The sequence below is a fragment of the Lineus longissimus genome, chromosome 8, assembly GCF_910592395.1.
Source record: "Lineus longissimus chromosome 8, tnLinLong1.2, whole genome shotgun sequence".
NCBI classification, from domain to species: Eukaryota; Metazoa; Nemertea; class Pilidiophora; order Heteronemertea; family Lineidae; genus Lineus; species Lineus longissimus.
Window position 1 is genome coordinate 19,203,525 of NC_088315.1, and position 27,145 is coordinate 19,230,669.

The 27,145-nt window shown below is 43.9% G+C and overlaps 3 protein-coding genes across 4 annotated transcripts; 1 reads left to right on the forward strand and 2 right to left on the reverse strand.

The window, feature by feature from the left end:
* Window positions 1-40: 40 nt before the first annotated feature.
* Window positions 41-4,576, forward strand: LOC135492298 (adhesion G-protein coupled receptor G6-like). The gene has a single exon (XM_064778672.1). The coding sequence runs from the start codon at window positions 1,230-1,232 to the stop codon at window positions 4,290-4,292; it is 3,063 nt and encodes a 1,020-aa protein (XP_064634742.1). The 5' UTR covers window positions 41-1,229; the 3' UTR covers window positions 4,293-4,576.
* Window positions 4,577-4,762: 186 nt separating this feature from the next.
* LOC135492297 (mis18-binding protein 1-like) lies at window positions 4,763-15,332 on the reverse strand. The gene is made up of 14 exons (XM_064778671.1): window positions 15,196-15,332; window positions 14,513-14,584; window positions 13,123-14,245; window positions 12,732-12,901; window positions 12,187-12,275; window positions 11,498-11,722; window positions 11,007-11,044; window positions 10,620-10,786; window positions 8,830-9,689; window positions 8,379-8,518; window positions 7,877-8,034; window positions 7,322-7,500; window positions 7,109-7,205; window positions 4,763-6,518 (listed from the first exon to the last, which is right to left on the reverse strand). The coding sequence occupies exons 2-14, from the start codon at window positions 14,582-14,584 to the stop codon at window positions 6,387-6,389; spliced, it is 3,450 nt and encodes a 1,149-aa protein (XP_064634741.1). The 5' UTR covers window positions 15,196-15,332; the 3' UTR covers window positions 4,763-6,386.
* Window positions 15,333-17,177: 1,845 nt separating this feature from the next.
* Window positions 17,178-26,207, reverse strand: LOC135492379 (uncharacterized). Of its 2 annotated transcripts, XM_064778825.1 has the most exons (6): window positions 26,081-26,207; window positions 21,646-22,543; window positions 20,869-21,042; window positions 19,778-20,605; window positions 19,006-19,258; window positions 17,178-18,897 (listed from the first exon to the last, which is right to left on the reverse strand). In XM_064778825.1, the coding sequence occupies exons 2-6, from the start codon at window positions 22,539-22,541 to the stop codon at window positions 18,568-18,570; spliced, it is 2,481 nt and encodes an 826-aa protein (XP_064634895.1). In that variant the 5' UTR covers window positions 22,542-22,543; window positions 26,081-26,207; the 3' UTR covers window positions 17,178-18,567. The 2 variants fall into 2 exon arrangements, with proteins under 2 accessions (XP_064634895.1, XP_064634894.1); XM_064778824.1 differs by having other exon boundaries at window positions 17,178-19,258.
* Window positions 26,208-27,145: the final 938 nt, after the last annotated feature.

Sequence of the window (27,145 nt, forward strand, 5' to 3'; positions counted from 1 at the left end):
GGGATTTTGGTGTCGATCGAGTCAACCACTCTATGGCCTGCATTCCAATACTTGAGGTGGTCACATGTTGCTCAAGAGTGCACTCCATTCTTCACCGTGACGTGTTTTGAATATATATGCACGATTTGGTGGTGCAAATTCTTACACGTCTATATCCTGCCTTTAAGTGGTCAACCCTCTGACGAGCAATAATATATATGGACTATAAGCTTCCGATTTGATAATTCATGGACAATTGCATTAGTCAGAGGAAGCCAAAACGCGGGTGGAATTATCTAATCAGTTTAGTATTTCTCCAAAACCAAGGGCAGTAAGGCCTAGTATTGTGGCTTAAGCTCTCACTCAAGTCATGATGAGGACCGCCTTCTGCATTGCCAACATTATACTCTCATATCATTGGATTCAAAGGCCACTGCTTATTCATTGACTTCAAGACAGTTTTCGTGACGATTTTGGTTAAAAGTTCAGCTTTTTTCACGGCCATGGCGGAACATTTTGACTTGAAGTTAGATTTTTCATAAAATTTCGTGGACGACTGCGGTGAACTGTTGACGAGCTAAATGATTCCGTTGACAACAACTGTGATTATATGCTGTGCTATTTCATGTGATTCGGTGGACAATTTGATTAAACGTAGAGCTATTTCATATGATTCCGTGGTCAATTGATGAAATCAAACGTTGAGCTATTTCTTGAACACTTGACATCTAACGTTCAATCGTTTCATAAGTTTACAGCTGTGGTGTAACGTTCAATCACTTCATAAGTTCCGTGGACAGCTGTGGTCTAACGTTTAATCAGTTCATAAGTTCCTTGGACAACTGTCACCTGACGTTCAATCAGTTCATAAGTTCCGTGGACAGCTGTCACCTAACGTTTAATCAGTTCATAAGTTCCGTGGACAGCTCTCGCCTAACGTTCAATCAGTTCATAAGTTCCGTGGACAGCTCTCACCTAAAGTTCAATCAGTTCATAAGTTCCGTGGACAGCTCTCACCTAACGTTCAATCAGTTCATAAGTTCCGTGGACAGCTGTCACCTGACGTTCAATCAGTTCATAAGTTCTGTGGACAGCTGTCACCTAACGTTCAATCAGTTCATAAGTTCCGTGGACAGCTGTCACCTGACGTTCAATCAGTACATATCGTGGGCAACTGTGATCTAACGTGAAGTCATTTCAGAAGTTGTGTGGACAATTTTCTGTGATTTCGCACATAAGGATATCTAATGATGGATGCGGCATACCTCTGCTTTGTAGTTGCCACTCTTTTCATCATTTTCCCCTCGATGATTACTGCTCACGCCAAAAGCAAGGAAAAAAGCAACGAATGTGATCTGGTCGTACTGGGATGCAAGTGCTCGAAAGGCTGGAAGACCGTGGATTGCAAACCCGCCAATCCTAAATTGACATCGGTACCAAATCTGATCCCTCTTGAAGTAGAAACGTTGAAATTGTCAGACAACAGTATCAAAACTCTTAGCAATGCAAATTTAGACTTGCCAAACCTGAAGAAATTCGAAATGAAAAACAACGATTTGACCAGGATTACGAGGAGTGCGTTTATCAAGCTCCCCAATCTTGAGAGGTTGGACTTGACAGGTAACATTATAACATTTGTCGCGCCAGATGCCTTCCGGAACAACCCGAACCTTTACGAAATAAAACTCGAAGCGAACCCGCTGTATTGCGAATGTGACATGTTCAAGTTCAAAGAGTGGGCTGCGCAGAACAGCGTAACGCTTTCCAAAGCAAAGTGTGCGAATAAACTTTGGAAAAACCTCAACGAGATGAGCGCGAATGAATTTGGAAATTGCCAAGTTGCTGTACCTGCAACGGTTAAACCAGCTGCAGTAACAACTACGTCCACCACCACAATAGCTGTGACTGACATTCCCGGTTATACTCATCGCTTTGGGGATTGCCCGGGAAAATATATCAAACTTGTTCCAGGCAGCATCGACAAATGTCGTCGAGAATGTGACGAGGTTACCGATTGCAGGTCTTTCCTCTGGAATTTCCTTGGCTCGAGCAGTTACTGTTTCTTAAAGCGCGGCTCCTGTCCTCAGTTGACCCAAGTCCATATCAAGAACTATCACTTCTTTACTAAGATCGAGAAGACATGTCCCAAGGACTTCACGATAACCCTGAAGGGAAACTTCACGTGGCCGGAGACAGCATCTGGCCAAATTGCTTCAGTGATGTGCGAGTACCAACCGCCGGGTGAGAAAAAAATGGCATTACTAGCAAGGAGAGAATGTTCCCTCCGCGAGTCTTTAGAGGCTTACTGGCAAGCACCAGATCTATCAGAGTGTCGATACACGAATTGGCTCACAGCTAAATTGCAAGATTTAGCGGAAGAGGCGATAACCAAAAATAACGTCATCTCAATGACGGCAAGGCTCGCTGAAATCTCAACCAATGTTACGAATTTTTCTTACGTTGACGTAGCCTTGACGTCCGACACCATCGACAATGTGCTTAAATCTGATACGGCGTTTACTAGCGCCGGTGTCCAGAAGGAGACGGCCGTTAACCTGGCTAAAACTGTCGGGAATATGATGGACGTGAGTGCTGACACTATGCTAGCGGCCGAAGAAATCGAAGGAAACACAGTCACACGCTTGGTCGAACAAGTCGAAACAATCTCAAAATATTTAGAGTTGTTCGGGCTGCCGACGCAAACAATCGTCCAACCGAACCTAGCCTTTGGAGTGGTTAATTCTAACCAAGCATCGAGTGGAGATGTGTCCATTGTTCTCAATCACATGGCATTGCAGGAAGCGCTCACTACTGATAAAGTAATCATCCAGGTTGGAGGGAGTGTCAATGTATCGGAGGCAGACACATTTCTGACGATTCCACAGGATATAGCGTTGAAGTTCAAGAACGAAAAAATGAGCTTCTCTCTTTATGGAAAAGACACTTTCTTCCGGGCTATGAACCGCAAGACACAGAACGCCAAGCCCCCTCGCGCGACTACGAACAGCCGCGTTGTCGCCGCGAATATTGGCGACCAGGAGATCCAAAATCTCTCCACTCCGATCGTTCTCCACTTTGACTACGTCAGTAAGACAGGCTATTCCAATCCTCAGTGCGTGTTCTGGGACTTCGACCTCGCGGGATGGTCCGGTGAAGGATGTCGTGTGGTCACCAGCCACAGTGACGGAGCTTCATGCGAGTGTGATCACCTCACCAGCTTCGCCTTGCTCATGGACCTCACTGGGGACGTGGCTGGACTTGACGCGACACAGCTACTGGTTCAGAGTGTACTCACTTACATTGGATGCATTTTATCTCTGCTTGCACTCCTCTTAACGGTCTTCACACACTTCTTCTTCCACGAAGAACTGCTTCGGGACAACCCATCAAGAATTCTGATGAATCTCTGCTTTTCTATCATCGCTACAAATGTCATCTTCATTTGCGGGTCCCACCACATGCTTGACGATGCGGGCTGCAAGGTCATCGCGGTGTTCCTGCATTATACCATCCTGGCGAGCTTCTGTTGGATGACCGTGGAGGCATTCTACATGTACCTTGCGCTCATCAAAGTATTCCAGCCATATTGGTCAAAACTGATCTTGAAATTGGCCATATTTGGGTGGGGCTTCCCTCTCATACCTATTGCCATAACAATAGGGATCAATCGAGACAATTATGGTCTACAAGGAATGTGTTGGTTACGGCCAATACCTCTATTTGCTTCTTTTGTTGCACCGGCTTGCCTCATGCTCGTGGTAAATTTTGTGATATTTACGATGGTAGTCTGGAAACTGTATGGAAAGAAACAAGGCACTATCCTTACTAAGACGGACAAGAAATCGACCAGCACACAGCTTCGTGGCGCCGCCAGCGTGGCAGTTCTGTTAGGCCTGACATGGACATTTGGCCTGCTGAATATCGAAGGCGCGGCATTGGTGTTCAGTTATCTGTTCATAGTATGCAACACACTTCAGGGCGTGTTCATCTTCATGTTCTTCTGTCTCTGGAAGAAGCAGGCAAGGAATGCGTGGGCAAAGAAATGCGGATGCAAGTTCTTGAGGCAGGACAGATACAAGTCCAGCAGCGGAACTGGGAATGGCAGTTCGGGAACTGGAACAGGTTCAACGGGGTACAGCAAAGACTCTAACTCGAAACAAGGGAAGACGATCAGTGATGCCAGCCTCACGTCAGGCGACCTTTCAGGCAATGAGTTTGTAACACTGAACCACAAGAATGTCAAGGAAACCATTGTTCTGAAGCCTGCGTCACAGCGGAATGATAATGGTCCAGCAGTTTTTCAAAAATGTTGAATCTGGGGCCGAGTCCAAAGCGCCCCGCATATAACCTCGAATCGCCAGCAGGAAGAAATAGTGTAGATTGACAAGTGATCAACCACCGATGATTTGGCGGAAACAAGGCTATCCTGGCCAGATCTCAATTCGGGCAAAACTTAGCTGCCCGCAAACAATTCGTAAATATTATGTCCGCATCGTTTGGGGCTCTGGAGGGCAAACTACTGGTCGGATTTCTTCGAAGTTTTGTTTTTATTGATCCTTGCCGCAAAACCAAACAGGATTTAAGGGGTTCAGCTCTCTCTAAGCGGACTTAACATTAACGAACGGACTCTGGAGGGAAATACAGTATCACAAAAATAGCAGGAACTACCAGATGTTTTAGGTGTTTTATTGCACTCTATCTAAAATGTGACAAAATGTTTTAGTATTCTTTATGTTGAATTATAATACATGGTCCATATCAATTCACTTTCCATAATTTTCAACTGGACTTCTTATTCCTGGATGCAGCCATGCGTTTCAGGTGCAAATTGATGGATCATTAAATTGATGACCACAGGATACACGAGTATATTGGTTTATATTTCAAACAAAAGGCGGCAGCACCTGTAAAGATAACACATGTACAGGGCATAGTTGGTGGGATGGCATCCCGCTGTGGGCAAATACAATGGAACTTATGCAGGATGCTGTCCCGCCTTGGGACTCAAAATACTGAAAATGAATTTCAACAATGCTGTTGTGGAAACTGATACAAAATATAAATGTATTTAAAGGGATAACTTGGGTGTGACTTTTACCAGGCCATGAGGATAATGACCCTGTTTGCCACTATGCACCGCCACCTGCAGTAACACACTAGTGCTGAGTTCTAATGACGATTTGGGAGGCAGTTTTGGACAAGGCCAGTGAATTTAAGGCAGGCTCATGGTCAAACCCTGTTCTAGCCATTAGACTTCAATGATTATTCTATAGTATATTTGTTGGAGAAGTCACAACCCTTGGAAGCTTCTTTTGTAAGAAAACCAACATATCTCATGCTCAAGTTGTTCCTTTGAAGGGTTTGAGATTTTGGCCATGCAAATATTCTACAAGTCTATAATTGCGGCTGAGAAGAATTATACCCCTACTTCGGTTTCTGCAATAACAGAACCAGGTGACCCAATCATGGCCAAAGCCTTGGCTCTGGTCGAATATACAGTCGACCAGGGCAAGGAAGCAAGTACATTGTATATTAAATAGTCATCAAATTAAATGTCTACAAGTTGTTATTTGATCTTGGAATCCAATACGTTAGATTCTGTCCGGCATCTCCACCATTATCTTTTGAGGACTTCGAAGCAGACCACGGATAATTGCTGTCAATCATATCATTCTTCCTCCAATGTAAAACAATTCATTATCATAATCAATAAAACAGATCGGTCATACTGGGTGACACAAAAAAGATTATATTCTTTTGATTTTGAATACCATTACGACATCTCACTCAGGTGGAGCTGTTTCGATGTTCTTCATTTCCAGTTGTTCCAACGGTGTCCATAATAGAGAGGTTCTACTGTATTCTCAAGATCCCCCAACCCTTCCTTGCAGGCCTACTATGTGGACAGCCCCTGTAACAATACTAATATACAAAGCTAAACTACAACTAACCATATAATTTTAAAACAATTCATTTTGTTTCTCATAAAAACCAAGTGAACACCATGGTTAAAAAGTACATTTACTATTTACTATGATTTCAAATGTAAACTTTAAATGAAATGCTTGCAAATTGGTTCAATTTTTACACGACAGCAGACAAATGCCACATTTGTGCCAAAATTTATTGCTTTGTATTTGAGTTGATATTTTTACTAAAATCAGATGCTATCACCAACATGACTGGGCTTACAGTATCATGCAGCTGTCAATATAAACCATCTCCCCCCCCCCCCCCCCCCTCAGGGTCTAAACCACCATGATATCGAATTGGCCAGCGAAAACTGTGGTGAACCCTGCTGATTTCTAGTGAAGAATATGCGAAGTGCCGTGTCGACTGAGTTGATTGCCTTGGGGGGGGGGGTACAGGATTTACATTGACCGCTGCATTATTCTTTTAAATGTGTATCACTGCAGTTCCTCGTCTGACCAATAATAATCCTGGTCCTCGTCGTCATCCTGGTCGTCTGCATCCGTCACGTGGAATATCACCGATTTCTGATTCTCCGACATCAAGGGTCCGGTCGTCACTGGTGGACCCTGAAAGGGTAGAGGTCAAGGTCCGTTCATTAGCAAATCCCCGGGTCCGTATGCAACACCCGGTATATAACGGGTCCGTATGCAACACCCGGTATATAACGGGTCCGTATGCAACACCCAGTATATAACGGGTCCGTATGCAACACCCGGTATATAACGGGTCCGTATGCAACACCCGGTATATAACGGGTCCGTATGCAACACCCGGTATATAACGGGTCCGTATGCAACACCCGGTATATAACGGGTCCGTATGCAACACCCGGTATATAACGGGTCCGTATGCAACACCCGGTATATAACGGGTCCGTATGCAACACCCGGTATATAACGGGTCCGTATGCAACACCCGGTATATAACGGGTCCGTATGCAACACCCGGTATATAACGGGTCCGTATGCAACACCCGGTATATAACGGGTCCGTATGCAACACCCGGTATATAACGGGTCCGTACACTGTGTACTGTTCAATGGTCATACAATATAATGCCTGGTGAACTCAAATGTACTCCAAACTCTCATTTCACAACAAGGGAAGTGTCCCCCAACTCCTGACTGACTAATCAATTCGACTGAGCAGTACTTACTGGTGTGGCAGCTAAAGATTCCCTCCTCGCGTGTAACAGTTTCCGGGCTGGTCGTTTCCCCTTCAACATGCGATGGATAAACAAGTCATTTTCTCTCCTGAAACATAGACAACAATTTGCAAGTTTTTGAATAAACGAAGAAGGCCTTTATGGCCGACTTACGCGTTGCAAGAAAAAGTGTTCATCTGTTCAAGTTGAAAGTTGTCAATTTACCGCTGCTTGTTGTGCGACCTCAAGACCGTCGGACTGAACAAGTTCGCATGAGGCGTCTTCTTCTGGGAGAAAGGCATGGCCTGTAGCTTATTGTTGTCCACCAGACCCGGTGTCTGAAGCGAAAATGGCGTGTCGGGACAACCGAAACCATTCTGGTCAATATCGTTGATGTCGGCTATCTGTGAGAATGAAAAGAAAAGAAAAGTTGTAAGTTCAGGTTATTTTAGGTTAACTTTGAGGTCAGTCCATGTCATAAGGTCCGACTGATCACTGGTACAGTGTTTTTCCTAGCTTTTGTTTTGGACCTAACAGTGTTTTATGCACACAGGCCAATTTTTAAAAAAAAATCCCTACTGCTGTATTGACTCAAGAGTTTTGGAATCATCTAGGTGCAACGTATGGTTTTATGACTCAGGGAGGTCAAAATAATGATTTCAGATCTATTTTTAATGTGTCGGGCCCCAGGTGGCGCAGTTTCAAACCAGTCGGCCTGACGCATTTCAAACCATTGCCATTCACAATAAATCATCATTTGAAAATTCATCGGCACCTTACCTTCAAAACTTTCTGTTTCTTAAACGGTGTAGAGTCGAAGAAGTCCGAATCGTAATCTTCGTTAAACTTCTCCATAATGTTTCTCATTTGTTTCTTCCGCTTCAGCGTTCCATTCCTGCCGCTGAGCTGGAGCGGTTCCTCCTTCTTCGCTGAGTTAACTGAAATTCAAGAAGATGAACATATTCTTCTTCTTCTTCTTCAGCATTCGCTCTGCACTTGGAGGTGATTTTCTCCAGGGAGTATTCCTCCTCCAAGGCGGGATGAGTGTTTTTGCATGCCACTACAGTTAGGTGCCAATTGGGTTTATTGACTCCGTCCTTGGCCAGGCCAACTGATCAACTCCACGGACTCCAAAGGGTCAAGGCACTGTACGTAAAAAAGACGTTTCCCGATGACAGAGGTCAAACTGAACGGAAATACCATCTTTGGACCAAGCAAATTCTCCCTAATAGAGAGGGTGTCCTCCCAGCAGGGGTGTCTGTTTGAAGGAGAGGATATTTACCATGCGGTTTCTTTTTAGCTGACGACTCTGGTGCATTCTTGTAATGGAATGCCTGACACTCCTCTTCACTCTTGCTCCCGACTAAAGTGGACACTTTCAGCCAAAATGACGGACTGGTCTGAGGAATCTGCCGTACCGCCCTGGAAAGTCAAACGATCCATAATGAACCTCTCTATTAAGGACACCCTCAGGACTGACAAGTGCTGTCCATAATAGAGAGGTGTCCTGAGTAAAGAGGTTAAAATGAATGGAAACGATCAATGCGAGACCATAACTGGTGGCCTCACTAGAGAAGGTGTTCTTATAAGCGGGGGTGTTCTTATCAGCATGAGGTTCCACTTTATAATGAGCATCAGATTATCAAATCAAGCAGGCGTGTGTTTTTGGATCTTGGAGACTGACAGACATTTGGAATATCCACATTAACTCTTTTAAAAAGTCTATGACTTACATTTTGAACTTTTCTATTTCATTCAAACTCCAGACTGTCTGCTGCACTTCTCCAACACTCGACCTCCTAGGAACCAGGTCACACGACTGCCGCTTCTCCCCGACACTGGACCTACTTTTTTCTCCAACACTCGACCGCCTTCCTACGCCAACACTTGCCCTCTTCTCCCCGTCATTCGACCTCAAATTGACATTCAACGTCGACGACCGCGGCCTGTTTTTACGATTCCGTGAAACTTTCTGTGATTTGTTGGCCTTATCATTTAAACTTTCCGACACAGTTCCATCCGTTTCACACGATTCCTTCACCAGCCTGCGACGCAGGCTTCTCCCGGGACAACGGGACTGAGTTTTCACATTTTCATTCGGAACAACATTCAAATCAGACAAAGAATCCTGCAAAACATCCAAATTCGTCTGTTTTAAATTTGAAACTTTCTCCGTCCATCTTTTTTTTGCTTCGACCAACGGTGTGATGACCACCTCACATGATCTTGTCCTGTTGTTCACAATTTTCGAATTCCTTTTTGCAATCCCTCCTCTCTTTGGTGCATTGATATCAAAAGAAACCGATGTGGCTTTCTTCGACCGCGGCTTGTAACAATTACTTTTCTGGGCTTTCGATGCCTCCACATTTTTTCGGTTCATCTTTTTGTTCAAGGTCTTATTCTTATTCCGTCCCACACCTTTCTCCTCCAAGATAGCAGCGAACGTCGAATCTTTTCTCTGATATGATGCCCCCGACTTTCTCTTGGCATAGGAGTCAGGAGACTGGATCGGGGCCACAAAATCAGGCGAATCAGTCTCTTGCAGCTTGCTTTTCCTCGATTTGGTATTATTCTTTTTCATCTTTTCACATGACTGAAATCAAATGAGATATTTCTTTAAATTGATTGATTGAATTTTGACTAGGATTTCTGGACAGAACATAGTTAGTTCTTCGTCTTTTTTTTGTGTTTGATATTTTTCAGAACTCAAGACAGTCAGTTAGTTTTTGGTAAAAAAGTCGGCTGTCCTAGAGGGTTCTGCCACAGAGCCCCAGAGCTTTGCTGCAGAGCCCCAGAGCTATGCCACAGAGCCTCAGAGCTATGCCACAGAGCCCCAGAGCTTTGTTGCAGAGCCACAGAGCTATGCCACAGAGCCCCAGAGCTTTGCCACAGAGCCCCAGAGCTGTGCCACAGAGCCCCAGAGCTTTGTTGCAGAGCCACAGAGCTATGCCACAGAGCCCCAGAGCTTTGTTGCAGAGCCACAGAGCTATGCCACAGAGCCCCAGAGCTTTGCCACAGAGCCCCAGAGCTGTGCCACAGAGCCCCAGAGCTTTGCTGCAAAGCCACAGAGCTATGCCACAGAGCCCCAGAGCTTTGCGGCAGAGCCACAGAGCTATGCCACCGAGCCCCAGAGCTTTGTGGACAGGGTGGTGTCCTCTGGCCAGTATTCCTCTCTACTCTTCATTCAGAGACAGGTCTGGAGCACATGAGCTGGAGTCTGGATTGTCCTAGTGAGTTCTGCCACAGCGCTCCACGGCTTTGCCACAGAGCCCCAGAGCTTTGTAGACAGGGTGGTGTCCTCTGGCCAGTATTCCTCTCTACACTTCATCAGAGAGCAGGTCTGAAGCACATGAGCTGGAGTCTGGATTGTCCTAGTGAGTTCTGCCACAGAGCTCCACGGCTTTGCCACAGAGCCCCAGAGCTTTGTAGACAGGGTGGTGTCCTTTGGCCAGTATTCCTCTCTACGCTTCATCAGAGAGCAGGTCTGAAGCACATGAGCTGGAGTCTGGATTGTTCAACTTACACCAACGAAACTGTCGACGCCGTTACGAATCTCCACTGCCGCCGTTTCTTTATTGATGCGGACGCGGACGCACTTCCACCACTCGATCGATTTGGAAGGGATGATCGTTCGTCCACTGCTCGTACGTTTACACATGCTCACGTCGATCATTCTCGTCACAGGGGTTTCTGGAGAAAAGAGATATTAGCTTTCTTCATGCTTAATCAAAATACATAAGCCCTTCTTGTAATTTGACCTCTTTAAAGGGGTTACAGGCAGGAGCTTGAGGTCAAAGTTGTCTACAGGTGACAACATGCAGTTTGGGGACAGGGTTATGTATGATGTACAGCTAAAATGCAGGTACCCTTGGCCTTTATGTACTTTTTATCCTGGACCAAAATAACTTACCAAACAGACTTGTCGTATTTTGTGGTTTTGTTTTTGCCCTGAAATGGTAAATTTGGCAAATAAGAATCAAGATGCTGAACAACTCAACCGAATGATGTGCAAAACAATTTATGTCCATGATTGATAAAACTGATTAATCCTCGGGTTAACGACTTAACTAAGGAAGACGGTATTCCTATAAATATTAGTACAGGGTGTGCCCAAATGCATGTATTTGAAAGCCCTGTTAAAGGGGGACTATAGGCAGGAGCAGGGGGTTAAATTGGCCATCTTTTGGTGACTTATATGCACAGTGAGGGCACAAGGTCATTTTGACTCGCCACTAAATATATCCCTCGTACAAGCGTGATTAGTTTTGACGTACTGAGAGATGGAAGATACCCCTATTGGCGATATTGCTCACCTGGCTTCTGCCTGTAAAGTGTAACGATATGCATAACTCACAGATGGCAAAGCCAGGACTGAATAAGTAAGACAGAGAATTGACTCACCTGGGAGGTTTCGTGAAATGTCCTGCTACAAGATCCCGCCAGTTGTGAGGGAAGCCGTTCTTAAACGCCGTGGCAAACTTCTTGGTAAATCCCTGGGCCACGGCGTCTGCTATCGAGATATTCCCCACCAGTTTGTAAACACTGCCGCTGGCGGTTTGAACAGATCTGGAGTCGATGCAATGAACAATGCAGGTACTGTGCCACAAACCGCCCTCCACAACATCGCTGAATATCAAAAGCACAAGATTAGTCAGTGTTCTCGCAAATGACCAAAGTTCAGAAACGGAAATCATGAAAGATGATACTGTTAACTATGTGAAGGAAGGACTTATTGAGTGTCCCACTGGATCAAATGTGCCAGAAGGACGGGCTTTAGGCGGTCTCCCACCCCATATTATGGTAACAGTTGTGTCAGTTCACTATAGCATGCACTTTACATATTCCTCAAATAAACTAAATTTTTACGATTTCTATTTTGGTGGATTTTAAAATTTCCTTCTGAGGTGTTTGCTAAGCTAAAATTGTGGTGCTGTTAACCCTCTTGCTACCAAACTCGCTGATCGGTGTCAGATTGCATTTTCACCAAATATCCTTTCAAAACTCACTATTCAGCGAGTAAAACTTGAATAGGATGTTTTTGCAATTATAAGGGACACGAAAATAGATAATATATAGTCATAATATCTTACGCCCGCTCTCCCTCGACTATGATTCCCTTGACGTTGTTCACCGGCTGGAGGAACCAATCCTTGAGACGCATCTCCTTATTCATATTCATCTGCAAGAAAATGAATCAAATTTAGATTTTCACCTTTTGCTGTCGAGCAAGGCCACGTACCAACTCACCAAGTCGTTTTGGCCGAAAGACCAGACTCAACCTCTGGCCGAAGTCGGAGTCATTAGGTCAATAAACCCAATCGGTACCTAACCGTAGTGGCACGCAAGAACACTCATCCCGCCATGGAGGAGGAATAGACCCTGGAGAAGATCACCTCCAAGTGCAGAGCGTGCGCTGAGGAAGAAATCTGTGAAAAATTTTGAAAATACAGTGGAACCTCTCTTATCGGACATCTCTCTATTAAGGACAACCTCTCAATTAAGGACACTAGGTTTAGTCCAAAATTGGTGGTTTCCAATCAATTTGACCTCTCCAATCAGGACACCTCTCTATTAAGGACAAACACTTGTCAGTCCCGAAGGTGTCTATAATAGAGTGGTTCTACTGTACACATACCTTCTGAACTTTCGGCGTCTCAGTTTGCGGATCAGGGGAGAACTTCTCACTATTTTTGGACGTCGCCTTCACTGGCGAACCGGCATGGACTTCCTTCTTCTGATCAGACGTTCTCTGGGACTTTTCAGCCTTGTTCAAACCTCTCCTGGTTGTCTTTCTCTTGGGCATATCTGCATGTAAATAGCATCATGAACAGCAAGTAAACCACAAACCATTCTGCTTCCTTAACTTTTATATTTTTATTCCTTCTTTACTTTGCAATTCGAAAAAAACCTCTTATCGAAAAAAACCTCTTATATTTTTTTCGCCATATTTTACTTTTTTTGTTTTTTGTGTAGGGGAGGCCACCATATCCGAGCCCCCTGATCGGCCTCAAAAAGTATTTTCCTACCTTCTGCTTCACTCTCCTTCTCATCGTTTGTACCCGTCCCTGTGCTGGCAGAATCTCGTTCTTTACTCCTCAAAGTAACCAGTGCAGCATCGTCTTTTTGCTTCCCAATCCCGCTTTCGACAACCTCATTTTCAACCTCGGCTGCCAGCACTTCAGTCACATGACTCTTCGCCTTAAATTTCGTCTGAGTATTCTTTTTCACTATCTGTTCGCTTTGCTTCAACGTTCTTTCCTTATTATTAGTATTACCAAAACTGTTCCTCTTTCGGAGTCTACGAGAAACCATCGTATATGTATCTGGCGGTCGGATCACTTCCGACTCCTGGTCACTATCGATAATAATTGTGTCGGTATCAACCGTACCGTCTTGACTACTCAATTCTACGCTCGGAATCGTATTTACTGGTGAAGGAACACTCACGCTTTGTGCCTGAGCCGTGAACTCAATACAACCCTCGCTCGACAATGATGACTCGTCTTTTTCAACAGCTGACGATTCGACAACAGTTTTCAACTCTGTTTTCGAGCTGCAACCCGATTCTGTCTGCAGGCTCCTGAACAAATCAAGTTTAGAAACCCGTCTATCAGAAATATTCGTAATCGCAGAGATATCAGTAAACTTGGAAGAATCTTGATCTTCAATGCTTTGTGGTGGAGGATTCTCCCGATTAAAATCAATGGATGTTTTTACTGGCGAACTGCATAGTCCATGAGACCCACAATCAACCGAATGTAACTTTTTTGATGCAAGAAAATCGGGAGTGAGATTTTTTCTCGGCGACGGAACCGTAGGATGAGTGGGAGAAGCAGGACTGTTGAAAGTTTCAAGAGTTTTGAGAGTATTTGTCTCTTTCTGAGAGAAAAAGTAACTACAATCAGAACGTCCAGGGGAATACGGATATCGCACACTTTCTTGCTCCTCTTCCTCCGAAACAATTTCAATACTTCGACGACTCCAGCTACTGACGGGGGCCTTGACGACTGATGCTGGCTCATTCAGCCCATGTTTTTTCGGCCGGGCTAAGCGTGGACACTTTACTCCAGGGACTTGGAAGAGACCTTGAACTTGCGGACTCACGAAGTGTGAAGTGCGGTTTGAACGGATATTTTCTCCAGGTATAATCTGAAAGAACAACGTTAACGGTTGATCATAGGCATTACCACTTTGGCAAGAACTTGAAATCCTAAAGCAATAAGAACATCTTTAAAATGAAGTGAATGCCGGCATCATAACAAACAGAAGGTCATGGGTTCAACTTTCGGAAGGGTCCATGCCTATCCATCTCCGTGTCCTGGAGTGAAAGACACCTAAGCTTACATGTGGTAGTGTTTTTCATGGGTCTATCATTTTTTGGGATCACCCTGTACGCATAAATTATTTTATACATACCCGAGAAAATGGACTCGCCCTGTACAACTCTTCTATACCATTATCAGCAAAACTGAGTTGACTAAGGTCCATCTAAAAAAACAGCAAGTGATTCACGCAACATATTAATGAGTAGATTGTCATTGTGCGGATTACATCATCATGGCGACATTTCAAGTGAAATATTTGGTGATAACACACACAATGCCTTCTTGATGACATGGCAATAATATGTTGTCAGACACTTCCGGTAAATTAGGCCTAGGCGGCGTAGGCCTACATGTATATACGCCAATACAGCTGTAGACACTACACTACAGTCTTCTCCAAGATTAGATGATACGTTAGACGATTCATCATCATCGTCATCTTTGATTGGTCTAAAAATAGGCCTGAACAATAGTTGAAAAAGTTAAGTTGGCCCAGAATGCAACTTTTTTTACTTCTTTGACTTTGTCGTATGGGCGGCGTCAAACGGAAAGACCTGGTGACGTGTACGTAGAAATCTTACACACAGTCACGAAATGCACAGTCACTGGGACATAGGCCGACTGGATAATACCATTACCAGTAGAGTATAGCATCATCTCATGCATGCATTGCATGGTATTGGTAGTGCACAGTGTGCACCACTGAAAAGTGTCTACAATCGCAGCATTTGCAACACTACGGGTACAATATAACAAAAAAAGTTGTGCTCATACTTCAAACTACATCGTATGCATCATTTTACAATGATATTGGGGGTATTCGATTGATTTTGAGAGGTTTTTTTGTTTGTAATGTAATTTATAACATTTCGTATTTTCCGGCATTTTCAAAGCGGTGTCCCGCGTTTTGGTGAAAACCGGAAAAAGTAAATGAGGGAGGTTTACTAAAATTCAAATTCAAATTCAAATTAGTTTATTAATCAAGAGGCCCGGAGGGCAAAGGTACACATGGTACAATAGAAATACAATGATTTTGATTGAAAGTACATAAGACATACAAAGGATACATGACAAAAGTAACAATATAAAGTCTACTACCGGGGTCAAACCTGGAGTAGATACTAGTAGGTGGGAGAGAGGAGGTCCTTATTTTATGCGATCAGAAAAGCATTTCTGTAAAAATGATGATAGCTTCTGACAAATTCCAGGGTCCTCATTTGAAAGAAGCCAGATAAACTTATTTCCTGGTGAGAGACCTGAAAAGTTGATGTTGTTCTCATTGATAACTGAGAAAAAATCGTTCCTTGAAGCATCATATTTTGGGCAGGCAGTTAGAAAGTGAACCTCGTCTTCTATTGAAGTCCCATCACAAGAACACACCCTCTCTTCAACTTTAAGTTTTTTGTATCTACCTCTTTCAATGGCTAGATCGTGACAGCTAATGCGGAAACAACAAAGGGATCTTCTTAAAGAAAAACTTGAAATTGAAGTCAGATATTTCTCACAGCAGAGTTGCGTTTTGAAGGACCTATAAGTGCGTAATTTGTTTTTAGCATTTGGATTCCGAGAATCATCCCAAATTTCTAGCTTCCACTTTCTGTAAAATTCTTCACCTAATTTATGAACAAGACTGGAGGTTGAAACACTTTCAGCATTGTTTGCATCCAGATTCAGACAACCACAAATAAATTTTATACAAGAAAACCAAGACTGTTTTCCTTTGTTGTCTAGATCCTTACTAACTTGTAAGGCACTGGTTAAAATAGACTTCGAACTAATTTGCATAATATATGTTTAGGAACCGAGGAGCGCCACTATCGGTGCTGAGACAAACCAGGCTGCTGGGCATGAACATTTTTAAAGTCTTTTCGCGGGAATAATTTGTACAGCGTACAAACGAATAGCATTCCGCGATAATGAGGTCACTGCAGCTGCTGCTGCCCTCTATTTCCCCATCGCTGAATTACAGGCAATGTGGACAAACATGCGGTTTCGTAATGGATTCAGGCTTTCTAACTAGGGCAGTTAGATTCAATCTGGCACATGTCCGAGTGTTGGAAATATTACATAATTGTTCTGAATATTTCTCTCTCTGACTCTATGGTATCATTCATGCTAAAAATAATGCAGGGTCAAAGATAATTGACTTTGAAATAAGCTCAAATGCGTAGAAATAAGTGTCGCTGTCCAACTGTCACGTGACTAAAACGTCATCAATATCTTATTCAAATGACCTTGTGAGCTATAAATAGTAACGTCGCGGAATGCTATTAGACTAGAGAGTGAAGTTAACTGCCTATCTTGGCTGGCTGCTGCCTTTAGTCTCCCTTGATGGGTCAGCTGGCTTGATTTTTTCAATAAACCAGTCCGGATTGATTCCAAAATGTTTTAATCCAGCGTGGTCAAATAAGATTTTGGCAACAAGTGTCCCTTTAAATAATAAGCGTCTTGGTCCTTTAAGGTAAAGTTAAAGGGCCCAGTAGGTTATCATTTAAAGGGTGACTCCAATAATCACAGAAAACTGTGCCCATCTCAAATTTTTTGATTAAATTGTGTGATCATTGTCTAAGATCTTGTTCTCTCCTCCGGCCACCATTCTACACCATCAGAGTTAATCGGTCCGTTACCTCCCCTCTTGGTGTAACGGAGTCCGGAACGGCTGAGTGGATCCAAGGCTTGAGGGTCAAGATGCCAGCCACCGGCTTCAGCTACATTGTAGCCATCCTGAACAACCAATGAACACTAAAATAGGACATATGTATAGCATTTATTAGGGACCGGTAAAACAGGTTACTTCTGCTGCACACCAGCCTCCCAACATAGGCCTATACCGCATCTTGCTATTGTGTGGTTTTACCAACCAGCATCCTCGGGTGTACCAGGGTCACTTGTATGCTTCTCGCCTCGCACGCATAATATTGGTAGGTGAGAGCATCTATGGCCCTGAAGCTCAGGATGATTAACCAGTGACTTGGGTAAAATATCTTCTTCTGCCTCCTGCAGGTTTGCGTATAGCTTGGACATCATGACACACGAGATCACAAAGTCGCGCCGATCCTTCGTCACGAGCTCTCCAACACTGCCTGTTATAAGGTCAGTGGGAATTGGACTTATCGGCGGGGGGGGGGGCTAAGCTTGAGGGGGGGGGGGGGCTAAGCTTGAATGACATCACCTGTAGTATCCCCTTGTTTATGGATAAAACATGAACAATGTACACTCCGAACGAGATAAACGGCGGTGACAGTCAATTATATATGCATCGTAGGGCTTACAAAAAGGAACAGCTAGTGACTGCATGAAGTATAGTGCTCCTATGATTCAGTCACGCCAGAGCAATGATCAGTATCAGTACAGTATGTGCCTTTTCACACGGAGATACAGAATTACTCGAGTTTCGCCTATCTAAGAACACCGAAAATCTTTATACACATGATACATGTAGTTTTAAAAATGGCGTTGGAGACTACCTCTTTCGCTCATGCACAATCAACAATCTACATCATTCCTAAAATGTACAAGCGTTTATGCATGGCGCGATATTATAAGTGAACAAACAATTTTTTCAAGAAAAAAGGGCCCAAAGATATACACACGAACGGATCCAACGGAACTTCTGAAGGCATTTTTCATCCTGTTATCAATGTCACTAACTCCCTCTAGCATAAGTAAACACACATTAGCAAACACGCATGTATGTCTTTGTGTTTTTTTGAAGCATTTGGAATGTCAGAACCTCGAAGGCTTGTCGCATATGTGCTTAAAAACGTTCACGTACATATTCGTCTAAAATAAAAGAGCATGTACTGGCATGTCCCAGTTACGAAGGGCTATGACCATCACATATCTTTCTTTGGCTATCGGAGGGTGCCTTTAAAAGATGATTACAGTCCATATCACATCGTCAAATTTCTATCTACAATTCGTTCTTAGTCCAGGACACCTGGGTTACGATGCTGCGAAGTCAGCACTGGGGATCGACTGACTTCCATCAGTGAAGACACATCTGAATTATCTATAAAAAACGACTTCCAGCAGACAGTGACATCTCCTAGCAGGATTATTGAAAAATCATTCAACTACAATAAATAATGCGCTAGAACAGGCTATCAGGCCTGCCTGAAATTCGCAACCGAAGCATGTCCAAAACTAATATTTTGCCGGTTCTCTCGGTCTTATCTCCGGAACTTCACATCTTTCCATTCCCCTCGGTATTTTGTTTCCACCAGCTTCTCGTCGGGAACGTGCACTCTCTTGTGTTTCATCAGCTTCTTCCGTTGCACTCCCGCTTTCACCCGGACTTTGCGCACCCGAGACTGTTTCATTCTCAGTCACCTTGTGCTTTCGCAATCCCTGCAGATGTAGACTTTCCTGCGTGTTGGATGTTCCTGCATATGCTCTATTCTGATTTCCCACGCCTACAGAGGTCTGTTGTTTCATCTCGTTCTTCCGCTCCTGCTCTTCCTCTCTTTCCCTCACCTGCTTTTCCTTATCAACTCTCCTTCTCTCCTGCTCTTCCTCTCTTTCCCTCACCTGCTTTTCCTTATCAACTCTCCTTCTCTCCTGCTCTTCCTCTCTTTCCCTCACCTGCTTTTCCTTATCAACTCTCCTTCTCTCCTGCTCTTTATTCCTCTCCGACCTTCTCATATCAGTAACTTCGACATCAACCTTGTCATCGATCGCCAAAGCTTTGCTGCGGAGGAATTCATCAGTGTTGACCAATCTTTTCAACGCCGTCCAACTAATGCCATCGGTGGCTTGCTTATTAATCTTACCTCTGTCGATCAGCTGCGGTACATTTTTTAACTGTCTGGTGTTTGTAGAGTAGAGTACTATGAACCTGAAAATACAATCACCTATTTATTCAGAATTAATGAAAGATAGTCAGTAAGAACTTGTTTGATTAATCACTCACCATGTAAATGTTGATGACATTACCGTATCCCCTCTTTTTCAAGTCAGTTTAAGTGTAAGCTAACCTTCTGATATATATGAAAGACTAGAAAACGCTTAAAGAGTACAATGACATTTGCACAGTGCAACGTCAAGTACCAACCAACAATAGTGCCTATAAGTTGCATGGTAAATTGGGAGTTCGGACAGTTTTGGTGTAGTATTTGTGAGTGTTTCTGTGCGGCAGTAATTCCCCTACAACAGATCAGGCCCCAAAGGTTGTTGTTTGCTTAGTGGTTGCTTAATCTATGAATAGGGGAAACACTGAAAAATGGGGAAAAAACAATCACAGATGTCACCGGTACTACAAGGAACATACTCATCACACAATTAGGCCGAATGACAAATTTTTTGGGGTCTTCAGGAACGTTTTGATCTCTCTAGTCAACAGTTAATTATTGCTTACCCCATCAAGTTGCTGAGTACGCCATCTTGCCATTCGGGACTTCTTTCTTGAACTACATTCTCTCCTTCAACATTGGGCAGCTCATTTCGCATATTCGAGGACAGCGTCTCCAGACTACCGAACATTTCTGAGTAAACTCTGCTGAGGTCTTCAAGGGGCAGCTGTTTCTGAATCTCTTGGGTTATAGTAACAGAAAGCTGGTACTTCTTTATGGATTCTGCTCCGGCATCGGTCTTTTTCTGCCCGGGAAATACTTTCGCAAATGAGTCTTTTGCAAGGCGAGTAATGCCACCGAGGACACTGCCTTTAGTTGAATCTTCTGCCGCCGACACCGCAGTACATTCCTCTGTCTTGATATCCTTCTCCACTTGTCTCCATCCATTAGTCAATAGTGTATTAAACTGGTCTTCAATGGATTTCAAGTCACTTCCATTCAAACTCTTGACATTATCAGACAGTTTCGAGACGATTTCTTCAATCTGGTCATTTCCAGAAGTCTTGCTCTTTGAACGACAAGGGATGTCATCCAGGGCATGCTTACAGCCTATGTACCCACTGGCGAATTCTGAGACGGTATCAGTTCTTAACTTTCCAGCACCTTCCAGGAGGTCACTGCAAACCGTACCTGTTCGTCCTTTAGTTGTACGGATTTCCTGGCCTGGACTAATGTGACCAAGAAACCAAAGGTAGGATCCAATTATTTCAAGTTTCTGCATGTAGCCACCGTCTGCGTGTTGTGTTCCTTCTCCTATTTGCAGTGCCATTTCAAAAAGCTTCTGCAGCAGATGAAGAGCTTCAACCCGGTCATGGTCTGGCACAACATTATTTCTGGAATAAAAACGAGCACTTTTTGAGATGATGCATACAAGGGAACAAAAAAAATTGTATAAAGAAATGCACATCGTTGATAAGCAAAACACCTAAATCCTATGACCACACATTGACATGATATGCGAATTGCTTTGTCAAATCAAAATGAGATTATACTCTTGCTAGTATCATAGGTTTCAAGATGGAGACATATTTCCGATGTCTCCTTTTTCTGATTCCTGAATTTATCCACAAGATAAATGAACATGTACAGTACTCACTGTTTCCTTGGTTTTACCTGCTTCTTTAATTCTTCAATTTTCTCTCTCAGAGCCCAGGCTTTCTCCACTGCCTCAGATGGGTAGAGGTTTTCAGTGTAGTACCAGTCGATGTCCCCTCTCACACGGCGCATATGACTGATGGTGCTCAGGCAAATCTGCTGCAGGGCTTTCCATCTGTCAACAGAAGATACATAATGGCAATTACAATAGTCGTACTTCCACCTATCAAATCCCTGTGTCTTTTGCGCTTACACCTATGAATTGCCGTGTCTAAATAGACCCGTGTGTCAAATCCCCGTGTCTATTAGCCCCATCGAGCTCGATGGGGCTAATCGGGGGCTAATTTAGACCCGTGTTCAACACTGGTTTTTTGATAGGTGGAATCTGAATAGCCCCGGCAATTGCAAGTTCTAAGACCCGGCGACAGATGGCGCGGTGTAGTTGCCTCGGTAAAAAAACAAGTCTTTACCAGTATCGATGTACTGCATAAAACATTGGAGAGGTCTGCACGGTTTCTCTTTGGCCTGCAAGCCTATCCTTTTACAGGCACAGGCAATAGAATAGAAATGATTCGGGTAAAGGTGTCATACCAATGATGTAATTGTTGCATAGCCATTCTCCTCACCCTGACTTGGCAGAGTCAGCATTGTCAGATATGTTCGACCAAATAACATAGGTAACATCACATAGCAAGGAGGGAAGTGCATGTGCTGTGTGAATTACCCTGGTATTCAGGATATCCTAGAGGGCTCCCATCAGCTGAATAAAAAAACTCACCTGCACAAGAAATTGTATGCTGTCTCCACAAATACCAATGGTTTCCAGAATTCTTTCTGCTTGTCCTCTGACAACTTGCCAGCCTGCTTGACATTGGCCTTCATGTTCTTCTCAACCACCTCCTTGCATTCGTTGTACCATTTGTCAGCGAGTTGTTCGATTTTGACCAGGAATTCAAGCGCCGCCTTCAAATTTGGTAGGGCCAGAGTCAATGCAACTTTCGCCAGGAGACCGTTTTCTATCTTTTTTGAGACACCATGATATTCATCCCTTGGGACTTCCAACTCTTCCAACTCTAACTCCAAAATCTTCCAATCTGTGTCCTTGGTGACAGTTTCAAGGTCTTCATTCCAAATTTTATTCTTTATTATTTCCTCTAGTCGATCAGCTTTGATCCAATATTCATCCCGATTGGTTTTTTTAAGTGCACCATTCTTCTTGTCCACTTCTTCGAGGAATCCAATTGTGTCCTCCAGTTCACGGATGACTGTTTTAAAGGACCCCTCAGCTTTCTTGCATGCGGCCTTCATGGAGCTGACATGTTTGGTCACCGATTGAACATCAGCAAGAGCAAAGTCGGCGAACCCATCAAGCAGTTTCAAGTAGGCGATGTGGAGTTTCTCCAGGATGTCACTGGCACCAATCTTGAAGCTCGTCAACATCAAGTTCCAGGCGTCACAGAGTTTAACGATATCGAAGAGGCAGCTTTGGACCTTAATCATTTGGTCTGCGTCCTTGGCCGTGGCGTTGGTAGCAACGTAGAGAAACTCCCCTGCTTCCTTCAGGTAATTCTTCATCAGGGGTGTCATCAACTCCCTGTTTAGGAACTTCATGGCTTCCACCACACCATTGTCGTTGTTCTTTGGAATCTCCAACTGATCCTGACCTTCAGCCATTTCTAGAACGAGACAAGCGGCAATGAGGTTTGATGAGGACATGATTACACGGACCAGACCCAGCAAGAAACTCAAAGTTGGCATCTTCAGAAGTGGTCATTACCAAACTTTTGCCAACACCATTTTTTAAAGGCGGGTTATTAAGAGGCGCTCGGGGTCTTTTTTGTGGTCGTAGAGTGAGCAATTCCCAGACAAGGAGTTGGTCGTGGTTCAAGCAAAAAAAGTTTCGACCCACATGGAAACACCACGGATGCGCCCGCTGTCCGATATCATGAGAGAAGTTCAAATTGCGGGATTCGTCTTCACTTTGCCGAATGGTGGGGCGTACGGTAATATACGATCAAAAGTACTGTAGACACCGATCTATGACTGGTTCATTATTTGAGGCATGACCGCCCCCAGTTTGTTATGTAATGATCGAGCAGGCCAAATGCAAGGTCTTCATACTAATTGGCTCAAACTTGTCAGTCTTCAGATTGAGGTTAGTTGATTGACAGTGGTTGGCCTTTGGAATGAACTGATCACTAGTGCCCCTTCTATCAGTTGTCTACTTGTATTGCCAAGATTGATTTGCAACGAATCTTCAATAAAAGAAATCGCTTTGATGATAAAGTGAAGTTAAAAGTTAAAAGTTAAAGTTTAGGGTTTATAGTCTGATATCAAATACGATATAGGTTATCATCAGACTTTCAGTTTAACCCCGGTCTGTCCTGAAACCTTTCAGTAGACCACAGATGAGCTGCTCAACCAGCGCTACATTTCTGACCGGTACCCATTTCTACACCTGGGTCCAGAGAGGCAAGGAAGACAAAGAGACCTGCCTACAGTCTCACGCCGACAGTGGGGATCGAACCCGGGACCTCTTGACCGCTGGTCGAGAGTCCAAGCCACTACACCACAGCGGCTTCTGAACTCTTACGACAAATTGGTGTCGCCCACCATCGTCGCCCATCATCGTCCCGATTGAACAATATTGAATGACATCCAAACACAAGGCGCATAATAACTACGGGGGCTTGGATTGCATGGACTCACCGATCGAAGACCGTTTCTGGATATTCAAGCCAAGCCACTTAGATATTATGCGCATTGTCGTTGGATGCCTTTCAACATTATTCAAAATAGAGGGAGGGAGGGAGGGAGAGAGAGATACACCTAAAATCACTTAAGAAGACCTCCTGAGTCAACTGTATTCCACCAAATAAAGAACAAAGGGGTTAGTCTAAAACTCGTGTTACCATCGTTTGTGTTACTGACGATCTTATTACTAACTTAAATTAGGGGAAGGATCTCTGGGGATAGTCGATCATCAGACCTCTGGGAGGCCGTGGAGCCCAGTACGTAACATGGTAGCAGAGCGTAGTTACCATATTTTGTGTTAATTGACGATCTCATTACTAACTTCAAGTAGGGGAAGGATCTCTTGGGACAGTCGATCGAACATCAGACCTCTGGGAGGACGTGGATAATTCCCCCCTCCAACAGTAACGTCATGCTCAAATTAATGAAGTGGTCTTAAAATCGGTGAGATTTAGAAACGGTCTTGAATCAAAGCCTATGAGGCGAGCCCGCTATGGCCTTGATATGAAAGTGAAAGTAAAAACAGTTTCTCAGCAGCAGCTCTAAGGGGTAATTCAACTCAGGCGTATTTATAGAGTTGATACGAAAGTGAAAGTAAGGGCCATTGACCTCATGACGAAAACATCGACTGAATTGAAACGTTTAGGGTACACCCCTATATGAGATCACTTGGGAAATGTGTCAATCTGACCACTAGACTATTATTGGCAGGAGCCAGGTTGGTCACTTGCACGAAACTGACCAGAGGGGCCTCTCCTATCTCACAGTATATCGAAACTACCAAGTATTGGTGATTGTCCGAGGCTATACTATTGCTGAATCAACACGACCCAGTATCCTTACTGCGCATAAGACCACTAATCCCCTCCCCCCCCCCCCCCCAATCTGGTCTGGATCTGGTTAGGGTAAAGGTGAGGCCGGTCTACTGCGTCCGGAGTGTACGAATGATACGATGTATAAATTGGCCACGATATCTAAAAGGGGACTAAGGCAGGAGCTGGGGTATGCAATTTGCCCGATGGTTTCCATACGCTAAGTGAGTTAGGGAACTAGGTCTGGTTTGACCCTAGCGGCTGAAGTGTGAGCTGTGCTATGGTCGTGACACCTACCGGTGACTCATGTAACTTAATCTGGCCCACTTGGCCCGTGCCTATTGTTGCCCTTTAACATGTTTAAAAGGGGAACTATAGGTAGGTCCTAGGGCGTCAAATTGGTGGTCTATGATTAACCATCTTTAGACAGGAGCTTGTTAAAGAGACTCACCAAGGAGACCAAATTAGGATGACGCGATGGGCTGCCCGGGAGCGAAATTTTTTTCTGCAGGATACTTCTGCCACAGTGTACATCTGACAGCCAATCACAATTGGCGCGATCTTTGACGTCACACTGTTTATTTATGCATGATAATGCAAATACAATGGACGATACCGAGTCGCATGCCGAGTGCCACTTCAACTGTGAATGTGACAATAGTTCATTGTCTGACCCCAATTATGCTCAACTCAAGGTTTGTGTCGTAGTGTTTAGGAATGAATTGCACAGATTCATTGTAAAATTGATGATATTATGCATACAAAAGAGGCATCAGCTGATCTGATCGCTACATTGCAGTGCATGCATTGATTTGTGAAATTTTAAGGGGCAGTGACACTGACAGTGTTGCCAATGTTGATAATTATTAAAGGGACAGTGTATCCGATGTCTCGCGATTTGTGAAATTTTAAGGGGCAGTGACACTGACAGTGTTGCCAATGTTGATAATTATTAAAGGGACAGTGTATCCGATGTCTGCTGTTGAAGGTATCAGGCCTATTTTGGTAGTTTGAACATTGTTGAAGGGCCATTGTATAAAACACATTTTGACAAGCAAACAAAATAAATTGAATGGTGGCGCCACCTATGCATATACAGCAGAACTAGTTACACGGTTGACAGATAAACATTCAACCTCGGCTATTTTGCCGAGCACAGTGCGCCTTTAACAGACAAGTCCAATAAATACAGTCCACTCGACAATGAAAATACATGTTAAGATACTGCAAATAAATATATTTTAGCTAATATACTCCTCTAACCATTTGCTAACTTGTTCTTTCCAAGATTATCAGAACACGTGGCATTGTTGACATTATTGCGCCATGTGGAAAGATGATGTCAACAAAGACACGTGCTTGCCTTGAATTCTGATTGGCTGTCAGATGTACACTATGGCAGAAGTATCCTGCAGAAAAAAATTTCGCTGCCCGGGAGTCTATTTTCGGTATGCTGTGAAGAAAGACCCCTATTGGCGACTCTGTGCAATAATCGGACCCCTGCTTGCAGGTGCCCTTTAAAGACCTACAGTTATGCTACGGCCCTATCGGCCTATGACCAAACGAACCACTTCTGTGATGGTCATACGGGAAGACAGCAAACATCTACACTTATTATATTCCACGGAGGGTATATCAAAAACTTACCTTAAACGCGGTGGTTCCTATTCGTTGAAAGTGGTCGAGCTCCTGCCTTCCAAATCAGGAAATGGTAGCCAACAACAGTTGACCTATACCCAACACCTAAAGGAAAACTTGGGATTCCCAACTTTCCTTGATTTGCCTTTTAAAATGGGAATCCCCGCCTCCAGGGTCCAATTCGTAGGCCTCTACACGCATTATGCTGTAGCATAATATCATTCTGATCCGTGGGCTGAGGCCGATCGATTGTGTAATCAACATTCCGCTCATTCGGATAACCAGTCTATCCTAATGTATACCGTGAAACTGGGACACTGAGAAAAGAAATATACCACTATAATGCCGCTTATCTACTACATATGCTATGGCATTGTGATGACTATACATGTCTATATCTCATGTCATAATCCATCCTGAGCTTCAGGTTTTTGATACTCCTACGTCCCATACAATGTTTAGCTCACCTCTTAGCAGAGGTGAGCTTATCCCATACCGTGGCGTCCGTCGTCCGTCGTCGTCGTCGTCGTCGTCGTCGTCGTCGTCGTCGTCGTCGTCGTCGTCGTCGTCGTCGTCGTCGTCGTCGTCGTCGTCCGTCGTCCGTTAGCAGGGCACGTTTCGTAACTGTTAGAGCTATTGAGTTGAAACTTGGTACACATGTACCCTTATGTAATGACACCTTGGAGACCAAGTTTCGGTCCGATTCGTTTCATGGTTTGGCCACCAGGGGGCCAAACGTTAAAAGTGAAAATATGCAATATCTCCCTTAATAGTAGTCGGGAAATTTTGAAAAAAATATGGTAGGTACTTCTAGCAAAGGTGCATCATATATCCTCCGGGTTTTTGATTTGACCTCCTTTTCAAGGTCACAGAGGTCAAATGGTGTAGATTGGCCGTTAGGATGTAACGATGGCACGTTTCTAAACTGCAATGACTATTGATACCAAATTTGGTACACATTTACCCCTTAGTCAGGTGATCTCAGGGACCAAAGTTTGGTCCAATATGATTCACCACTTGACCACCAGGGGGCAAAATCTAAAAACCTTAAAAATGTGATTATTCCTTAACTTC

Bases quoted from the DNA above. Each gene is read 5' to 3' on its own strand.
- LOC135492298 (XM_064778672.1), top strand. From the start codon at position 1,230: ATGGATGCGGCATACCTCTGCTTTGTAGTTGCCACTCTTTTCATCATT.
- LOC135492297 (XM_064778671.1), bottom strand. From the start codon at position 14,584: ATGGACCTTAGTCAACTCAGTTTTGCTGATAATGGTATAGAAGAGTTG. The intron at 11,723-12,186 runs GTAAGATATTAT...TTTGATATTCAG, and splicing joins ATAGTCGAGGGAGAGCGGGC to CGATGTTGTGGAGGGCGGTT. The intron at 11,045-11,497 runs GTGAGTCAATTC...TTACCATTTCAG, and splicing joins CATTTCACGAAACCTCCCAG to GGCAAAAACAAAACCACAAA.
- LOC135492379 (XM_064778824.1), bottom strand. From the start codon at position 22,541: ATGGCTGAAGGTCAGGATCAGTTGGAGATTCCAAAGAACAACGACAAT. The intron at 21,043-21,645 runs GTGAGTTTTTTT...TTCTGTTGACAG, and splicing joins GCATACAATTTCTTGTGCAG to ATGGAAAGCCCTGCAGCAGA. The intron at 20,606-20,868 runs GTGAGTACTGTA...TTTTTATTCCAG, and splicing joins CAGGTAAAACCAAGGAAACA to AAATAATGTTGTGCCAGACC.